The sequence below is a fragment of the Egretta garzetta genome, unplaced genomic scaffold (assembly GCF_000687185.1).
Source record: "Egretta garzetta isolate BGI_Z169 unplaced genomic scaffold, ASM68718v1 scaffold2, whole genome shotgun sequence".
Lineage (NCBI taxonomy): Eukaryota > Metazoa > Chordata > Aves > Pelecaniformes > Ardeidae > Egretta > Egretta garzetta.
In genome coordinates, this window is record NW_009258894.1 from 4,350,278 (window position 1) to 4,359,863 (window position 9,586).

Here is a 9,586-nt window from a genome sequence, read left to right on the forward strand (position 1 = left end):
AGAGCCAGTAAGAAATGCTACAAAAGACAGTCTAATAAAATGGTTTTTTACTTAGAAGCTAGATTACACCATCTTCCCCCTCCCCGCCGCCCCCCCCAAACACAGTTTAAACAACCTTTCCCAGGAGCTAGAGAGGAAAGCTATGGAGAAAGATGAAGCCTGGGAAGATGTTAGTGTGTGTACATGCTTTGAAACAGCCATTAGATCTGGATACATAATTTCTTTTTTAATTTCTAAACATCAGAGCCCCATAATTCAGGCATTACTGGAGGGAGATCTCAACTGAGTAAAGTTTTTGAAGTAATCAGACTGAAGCCCTTTTGGTAAGGACTACCGAACTACCCAGCTAATTTTAATTTTCCTTCTTCCTTCTTCTCTTCTCACCACCACATGAAACGCAAGTGGAAAACCCCTCCGGTGTGGCAGTGATTAAACTTGTGAGGACAGACCCGTAAGCTTGAGCAAGGTCACATCTCTTCTGTGATGCAAATAAGCGCCTGTACATCAAAGCTCCATGTTCTTCTAATCCTTTAACAAAATGTTGAATTTAGCTGCAGGACCAGCTGGATTTCTTCAAGTAGCAGGGTTCTCTCCATATTTTTTTAGTCACACTACTAGACTGATTTCTGCTCTCAGTAGCTCCCCCAGCAGAGGCAACTGGTGACGAACTGTAACCCAGTCATCTACTTTTTTTTTTTTTTTTTAATTAACAGAGCCAAGCAGAACAAAACCAACAAGATATTGTAGGATGGATAACATCGAGGTATGAAGGAGAGGACTCTGTTCTAGACATTGGCTCACTTCCTATGCCCTCATCTTATTCTCTTCTTTCTCCTTGTTCCCTAAACTCCCTTTCTTCCTCTGATTTGCTTTACACGGTGAATTCTTCTTTTTTTCTTCCATCCACGTGCAGGGCCAGAGAGTTACAGAAGTCCAAAACAAGGTGGGTGTTCTCTCAGTCTGTTGCCAAATGCCATCTTGAAGGCCTGACAGCAACCACAAGGACCTGGTCAAAGGGAAAGGTGTCTCACTGAAATGCTCTGGGGACCAAAGAGAGGAGTGGGTCTGGAGAAGGTTAGAAAGTCTCTGAGCCACAAGGTGTGCCTCCATTTTAACAAAGGGAGGACAGTTTTTCTGCTGTCACCATGGCATTGCTTTTCCTGATTTTGCTGTTGCAGGCAATACATCTAGAGCAGAGGGGCAAGGTTTTCAAGCACACTGCTGAAGTTACCCTTCTTGGAAATGCTGTCTATCTGCTTACAGCTGTATGGCTTTTGGGGTCTCTTCCAGAGCTCTCTTTCCGAGTGTGGATGTGCGGTGGCAGCTTGGAGATAGTTCCCTGCAGTCGAGTGGGACACGTGTTCAGGAAGCGCCATCCCTATGACTTCCCTGAGGGCAATGCACTGACTTACATCAAGTAGGTGTTGGGTAGTTCCTGGTAGCGGCCAGGTCACCTTGACGTTGGGCATGTCTAAATAAGCCTGAGTTCTTTGTTTTCTTTCTGCCTGATGACAGAGAACAGCTTGTGGCTGAGCATCTGTTCTCAAGAGAACACGAGTTGCTGTTTTCTGTGAACAAAACCTGTTCCCTTCTCTGTTGTTTGTATTAGTGCGTCTTGTTCTTCCTCAGTCTGAAATGGAGGCAGGGAGCAGTACCCCAGAGAGAGACCCTGGCCATTCATGGATGCTGCCCTATGACATGTGCCTGTGTATCAGCAGTCCTTAGTCATCTCTGTTGTCTCTCAGCTGCTTTTGAGTCCAGAGATCCTACTCAGCTGTATGTGCTCTGAGACAAGCCCTAAAGACAACTTCCACTGCAGAACAGATGGGAATAGAAAAAAGATGGGACAAAGTGATTCACAATGAGAGCAGTTAAGCTCTGGCACAGGGCCCCAGAGAGGTGGTGAAATCTCCATCCTTGGAGATTTCAAAACTCGACGAGACAAAACCCTGAACAGCATGACCTAACCTGAAGCTAGTCTGCTTTGGGCAGGAGTTTGGACCAGGTGATACCTAGAGGTGCTTTCCAAGCTGAATTATTCCATGGCATTATTCTAATCTGTGGAAAGGGATGCTGTAAAGCAGGGTGATAGTGCCAGTCAGTCCAGGTGTCTCTGCCAAGGGAGCATGTGTGAAAAATCATGGTGACCTATGGCTGTTAAAATTTTAACTTCTGAACTGAAGCATCCTTGCAAGGCTTTGTAGACTTAACATATTCAATCTATATCCATCTGTGCTGCCCACTGTGTTTCATGTTTGTGACTGTCCCCCGCTCCCTCCTGGCAGGCAGGCCTTGGGTCTGCCCACCCAGTGCCTGCTTGCTGGGAGGACAGGACCTCCAGCAGCACTCAGCAAAGCATCTCCTCATCCCCACACAGGAACACCAAGCGCACAGCAGAGGTGTGGATGGATGAATACAAGCAGTACTACTATGAGGCCCGACCATCTGCCATTGGGAAGTCATTTGGAAGGTAAGCTGCCCCCAAACCTCAGTAGGAGGGCACTGATAAGCCCCTTGCTAGGAAGAAATAGTTTTGGGTCTTCTCTGGGTCTAAGTGTGGGAAACGGAGATGCCCTGAATGGCTGGCTTGCCAGGGAGGTTGCAGCTTGAGTGTCTGGCTAACAAGGTTTGCTCATTCACTTTATTTTTCCCCCAGTAACCCTGCATAAATCATTTGTTAGCAGAAGGCCGAAGGGATCTGTAATGAAATTAAAAGGCCAGACACTTTAAGTGGATAGATAAGCATATTTTCTGACACAGCATGCAGCTGCTCTGGAAATGTGAGCTATGCAGTTACTAGAGCTTGATCCAAAGTTCCTGTGCGGGTGCCGAACCCTGGGGCAAGCACAGCTAGCTGGCACATGGGGCAGGTTGCACTTGGTGCACTTCCCTCTTTCCTGATGAATGAATGGGTGGTTTTCCTGGTTTGTGCAGCAGGAGAGAGCATGACCAATGGTGAGACATCCCATTTAGAAACACAATCTGGTTGTGACTCGTCTCCAGCACTTGCTGAGCCCACTTCTGTGCAGAATTGTGCTCCTTACAGCGCCTTTGCTAAAGTTGTCTCCAGGCTACATGGAATTCACTGTTATGGGATAAGTGTTCTTTGTGACCCAGAAATCAGTGATGGACACGAAAACTTGGGATGAGCTTGCTCTCTGTGCTAAGAAACCTCTATAACTCCCAAATAAACATAAAAAGTCCCAGGAGAGGTGTATATCTTTGTGTTATATCTGCCTATGAACAAGTGACTTTTGTTGTATCAGCTTAAGGACTAGGTAAATGTGGTTGTATCTCAAATGTGTAGCTACATGCACTGGGTAATGATGCATTTCCTGCTTATTTGATGACAAGCAGGTTTGGTCTGACCCACACACACTTTTTTGTTGTACATTGTGCTTTATTATCATGATGCATTATGTATTTCTGTACAAATAGCTTTGCCTACCTAATTTATCTGTCTTTGAGCTGACTGCAGCGGCTGGGCTGGAGCCAAATAGCAAGTAACCCTGCTGCTTGTGAAGGAAACCGGACTATTGCATATTGGACATAGATACATTGCTAATGTGTTTTAGGGCCAAAGCCTGCAGTTCTTGTTCATACAGACTTCCTAGTGGCTTTACTGGAAGCATTGGCTGAATAAGAGCTGGAGAAGATCTGTAGGATTTGATTTCAGGCATTAAATCTAGATTTTAGATGGCAATTGCCTCTGACACCATCACTGTCAACTGGGCCTAAAATGGACCCTCCTTCTCCACAATTTTTGATGTGAATATAGGATCTAATTACATTCTCCTGAGGTATGGGCAGTACAGTGGCCTCTGTGGGCTGAGGATGGCAAGGAGCATGGGTACAGTTGAAAGTCCTTCCCAACAGGCAAATGTAGTGGTACAGCTTGAAGAGGAGAGTCCCTAGTGTCACTGCTCAGTAGAACTGCTTGAGGGAAGTCCTCTTCTTCAGCCAGCTAAGGCCAAGTAAATCAGCACTGGGAGGACTGCTGCAGCAGACTGTTACTAGGATGCTGTGTTAATTTCCCTTTATACTCCTCCCCTTTCCCAAAACTGCCTAAGAACAAATAATTATGTTCTTTAGGTCTGAAACCCAACCTGAGCCTCGAGCTGCTGCTGTGTTCCCTCACCTCTAGCACACACAGATTAAACATTTGTATATACCTGGGCACCAACACTTTCTAGGTCTTTTCAGGAGCTGATGGTTGTGCAAGTTTCATGGTATGCCTCTACAGGGGCACCCAAAGGCAGAAACACTTTCATGGTCCTACAGTATTTTTTCAGCAGTGTTATTATTTAACACTGTAGGACCTGGGCCCTGCCATCATTCTGAGCCAAAGGAAGTGCAAGAATTGCTCTCTGAAGGTGTTCATGTCTTCCTTTTCTATTTCCTGCCACTTGCCTCTCTCCTCCTTTTCACCTCAGGTCACTGCTAGTGCTCTGAAACCCAGAAACAACTAGGTGGGAGAATGAGTAAGGGGAAAAAGTCATATAGTCTCCCTCAAACCTCCTGGCTGATCTTCATTGTTCCCCTCCCTCCGGTTCACTGCCTTATCCTCAACAACCTGCCTGTGTTTCCAGTGTTGCAGACCGAGTGGAGCAGCGACGCAAACTGAACTGTAAATCCTTCCAGTGGTATCTGGAGAATGTCTACCCTGAGCTTAAGTGAGTTGGTTCTCCGCTTGTAGAAATCTCTGAAGGATCTGGGAGGTGGGTCACAATGCAGCAGTGGGCAAGAGAGAGACTTATGCTTGGGAAAGGTTTTCTTCTATTCTTCTTTTTGGTGAGAAACCTCCTGTGATTGCCTAGCTTGTATCACCACAACAACTACAAAAAGTTTGTTGCTTCTGCTTCTGGGAGCCCTCTGCTCTGCTCCATACAGCAGTCCCTCAGAGATGTGCAACAGTGGTGGTTTTGGAAGTGCAGGGTGTAGACAAGTGCCAGAGCACTACATCCCTCCCCATTAAAGCTTGGCCTCTGCCTGTTGGATGCTCTGCCTGGAGGTAGTTGAGCCAGGTAGAGCTGGACAGCCTCAGTGCAGAGGTGCAGGTGGTTCAGGGAAAGCCCTAGTGAATGCCAGAACCAGCTGTGCCTGTGGCTTCCCCTGGCCCGGGGTCAGGATGCAGTAGTGCTGTGGCATTGCTCTGCTGGGAGGTAGCTTGGGTAGAGCTGTGGTGTTAGCACTTGCTAGCTAACACACCCTGGCAACACATCTTTACATCTCTGTCAAGCAAAGTCTGTAGCTAACATGGGTCGAGGCTAAAATGTCTAGCTGTAGTCTGGCCTTGGCAGATCTTTCCTGTATTGCTACCAATGAGACAGTGAATATGTGCTAACACTGGGGGGAAGACTCTTGAAAAGGGAGAGGCAGAAGCAGGATAAATCAGTGTGGATATGGCTTTTAACTGGCAATGGCCTCTTTCAGAAGAGACATCACACTGAACAGCTTGGGGTGCACCTAAAACACCTTATGCCTTCTGAAACAAAAGGGTAGCAGCCCTCTGACCAAGTTCTTCATTGGCTTTTGCCTTGTCCGGGCATTTCCAGTGGATAGCTAGCATGTCAAATAAAGGGGACTTAGTAACAAGGGGCCAGTTATGCCCTTCTGAATGTGTGTGTGCTTTGGACACTTCTGGGTATGAAGTGCCATGCAACTATCATTTTACCTTCAAGGGTTCCTGAAAAAGAGCTGATTCCAGGAATAATTAAACAAGGAGGAAACTGCCTGGAGTCTCGGGCGCAGGATACCACAGGGAATATGTTGGCTGGCATGGGGATCTGTAAAGGAACAGTGAACAATCCACCTGTCACTCAGGTAAGGCAAGCTTCAGTTTGGTGCTTTGCTCCTACTTCTGCCCTTTTTATTACTGGTGAATGAAAAGGCATCACTGGCCTTGGTGGGCTTGTACAGAGGTGAAGGAAGGAAGAATCTGGCCCTGTTAATGATTTTAGCAGTAAGCAGAAAAAGAAGCTGTGCCCATCTCTTAGAACTCTGTTGGCTCAAACAGGCCCAGCGGTCAGGCACAGAGCGGGAAGGTTTTCATCACTCAAAGGCAACAGGTACTGCTTGAATGCTCAGGGGTGTGACTGGTCTGTGCAGTAGGCGTGCGACCAAAGTTTGAGTCATGTAGCTGTTCCCACTCAGACTGTTGTTTGGGTGTGCTCTGCTTCATCGTTCAACCTATGAGAACCGGTCCTGGGGTGTGCTTGGCTAGTACCCTAGCATGTGGGTAAGAGATTTTCCCAGGATCAGAAATGTTCTTTAGTCTGCCAGTTCAGCTATAGCTGCAGATGGCTTGAATTGTGCTGTTTTACAGATGCATTTCAGTATAAAGCCCAAATAGAGTTTAAATAGCCAAGACTCCAGCTGCAGTAATCTGGTGCAGCTCTCCTAACTGCAGTGGAGCTGTGCTGGTTTATACTAGTTGAGGATCTGCATTCAGCCTCTTCTTTTGGTGACCGAAAGCAGCAGGGAAGCAGCTTGAGAAAGTTAAGGGTCACAGTAGGATATTTTATGCCAGAAAATACATACTCACATCTGCTAACTGTTGGAAATCAGTTTGCAGCCAGCGTTCAACATGCCATTTAATCTGACTCATTGTTCCATGTCATTAACGTTTGAAATCTCTGAAACTTACTGCATTTTGTATTTCTTCCTTGAGAAAAGTATAATAATTGTAGTTGATTGGGTCAGGTATCCATCTAGTGAGAGGAGGGAAAAATGAAGTGGCTTGTACTTTATGTGTGCTGGTGATATATGTTAGCCCACAGATTTATTTGCACGTGTTTTGCTTCACTTGACAATCTATAGGTCCCAGATACCTATTACAGAACATGTCTGCTATGTAAAATATGCAGAAGCAGTTGCATATATGTAGATCAGGGGTTGGTGCCCCCCCTGCTTTGTAGGCCTAAATCTGTAAAGCTGCAGAGCAGGGAGTTGCATGGGGTCCAAGGTTGATCAGGCAGCTCAGATGGTCAGGGCAGTCAGCTGCAGGCTTTGAAATAGTCATGATGCACCAAGCCGAGCATAAACTTCTGATCAGGTGAAGGCTGCTGCCATAGTCTTCCCAGGGAGCCTTTAGTAAGAGTTGAACAAAGGATACAAGTTTTTGAAATACCTGACAGAAAAACTCTCTCTCCCTCATCTGATCACCATTATGATCCTAATGGAACCTTTCTTTTTCTTGTGCCAAAGGAGTGGGTATTCAGTGACCCTGTAATTAGACAGCAGGACAAGTGTCTTTCCATTACCTCCTTCTCTACTGGCTCCCAAATCACACTGGAAGCCTGCAATCAAAAAGACGGCAGACAGGTAGGTAGCTGCACACCTGTGTTTAATCCCTCCATTGCCACATACTGGTGTACCTACCTCAGTGCAGCCTGCAGGGGCAAACCTAGTACTATCAAAGTGTATAAAAGTCCCTTCCATCTTCTGCGTCTCCTTCTCTGGTGCGTTTCATAAGCTCAGATGTATGAGATTGCCCGCAACCAAAGCGGGGAGCACAGATGTGGATGTCTGCTCTGCTTGGGCCCTCAGCAGTGTGGTTAGCTCCAGCTCAGTAGCACCCCGACCTCACTCCTTGGATACATTTACGTTCAGCTGGATCGGTGCATGGATGGAGCACAGCATCAGAGAGGGGTAGATAAGCAGCAGAATCTTTGAGATACCCAAAGGAAGAGGGCAGTGTGTGCTATCATTTGTTTACTGATTTCGAAGTGAGAGAACTGTGTTCTTTGTGCTGTCTTTGGACGTGTGAACAGACCTTTGAAACTGAGAGTGTGCAATTCATTTGAGAAATACCAACTAACATAAAGCACCATACGTTCCACCCAAACTGCTCCCTGAGGAAAAACACACAGCAGCAGTGTTCCCAACAAAATGCAGCTCTGTGACTCTTATGCTGTTTCCAGGATATGCATCCCTGGTCTGTCAGGACACACAAGTCATTTTGCCTTACAGCACAAGGTAAGAGATGGCCTCTGCAATGGCCAGGGTGCCCTCACGGAGATGTGATGTGCCTTTTTATCAGAACTGGGCAAAACACAACAGGTGACGATGCAGCACTGGCAGACAGTGGACTGGGCTTGTTTCATCCCTAGTTCCTGTGCTTCTCCCTACACCAAGGCTGAATACATATTCTGTCATCTAAGGCTATGCTGGCTCTGTGTTTTCTGACACGTCTGTTCTTTTGATAGCCCAAAGGTAGGAGATAGCTCAGCTTGCTATCAGTCCTCAGCAGCATGCTCTTTTGTCAGTACTTTTTAATGCTATATGAATCTCTGAATTTAGTTCTTCCTGAAAGAAAGCACTGAAATCCAGTATTGCCCATTTATGGAAAGCCTGTGTAGACTTTCCTCTGGAGGGTTGGTTAGTGCAGAAATGTCTTGAAGAGTTGCCACTGTGAATACACTGGGAAAACTCTGAGTTCGGATTAGCCTTGCAAGGATATCCCAGGTGGGGTGTGCTTGCCTGCTCCTTTTTCTTGTTGGTAATGACTCACCCCCTTGCTGTGTAATTAGGTCACTTAGCTTCCCCTTAGGTGCCTTGCAGCATTTTCCTCCCTGGCAGCAGACAGGACTCTAGCAGCTGCCAAAATCAGCTGTCTTTCCCCACCTCCCCTGTCATGGAAGGACAAGGGTCCTCTGAAGGGGGGTGGAGTACAAGCCCTATTAGCCAGAAGAGAGATTAATCCACACTAACACAAGCGTGCTCATTCTGCTGCTGGAATAGGATTTATTGAGCCTTGATGTGTTGATTATATACAGACTCATTATAAAGACATGCACACGCACTTAAGGATGTGAGCTGTTGTTTTCCATTACCTTATGTGAACAAACTGCACTTAAATCAAGGACTTGACCTAGCAGATGATTTAGCCAACTGACTGTAAGCAAGGATTTTGTTTAAGCATTCCAAATAATTAGAGACTGATTTGAATCACAGCTGCCATTCCAAACCACCTTGCAGCTGAAGGGAGGAGGTGGGGATGAGGTGGGAGAAGTGCATTTAAATTTTTAATGTAATTTGTGTTGAAATGCTCTGAAATGTTGGGGGGTTTTTGGAAGTCCCAAATTCCCATTTCAGATTTCTACTTATAAAGCCAGTTCTACTTGCAGTGCTCAAGTTTGTTGTGTTCTTGGGGAATGTTGTTATGGTCCCTTCCTTCCATAAATGCAACAGTAATTGTTGTTAATACTGACATTGGATTTTAATCAGCTTGAAGTCAGTCATCTTTGCAAACAACCCAGTTTGCTCTCCTCCATTTCTTTTCTAGAGGGGCCACCTGCATCTAATGCAGTGTTTTCTGCTTACTTTGGGAACTGACTCTTTCTCTGCCAGGTCCTAACTAGAGTGGAAAATGGAGCTAACAACCTTTACGGGGGTCATCTGAGAGTGTATTTCTGGGCTGACAAGGCATGTTTCTGGCAACAGAGAGGCAGTCTTGTTCTTCCTGGGTTGGCAGCTTGCAGAACCCCCTGCCTAGGATGTCACCCAAGCCCAGCTCCTGATATTTGGGCTGTTGAGTTTCAAGGAGATGGCCACTGCTGTAGAAACTTTAAAGCGCAAAATGAAA

General features: G+C 46.2%; 1 protein-coding gene across 1 annotated transcript in view; it reads left to right on the plus strand.

Annotated features, from left to right (window-relative positions):
- GALNT16 (polypeptide N-acetylgalactosaminyltransferase 16) overlaps positions 1-9,586 on the plus strand; it is a 35,948-nt gene that overhangs the window by 21,463 nt on the left and 4,899 nt on the right. The window contains exons 11-15 of the mRNA XM_009634147.1: positions 1,291-1,417; positions 2,378-2,470; positions 4,590-4,673; positions 5,682-5,823; positions 7,207-7,323. Of these exons, the coding sequence (XP_009632442.1) occupies positions 1,291-1,417; positions 2,378-2,470; positions 4,590-4,673; positions 5,682-5,823; positions 7,207-7,323 (563 nt within the window). The remainder of the gene's footprint in view (positions 1-1,290; positions 1,418-2,377; positions 2,471-4,589; positions 4,674-5,681; positions 5,824-7,206; positions 7,324-9,586) is intronic.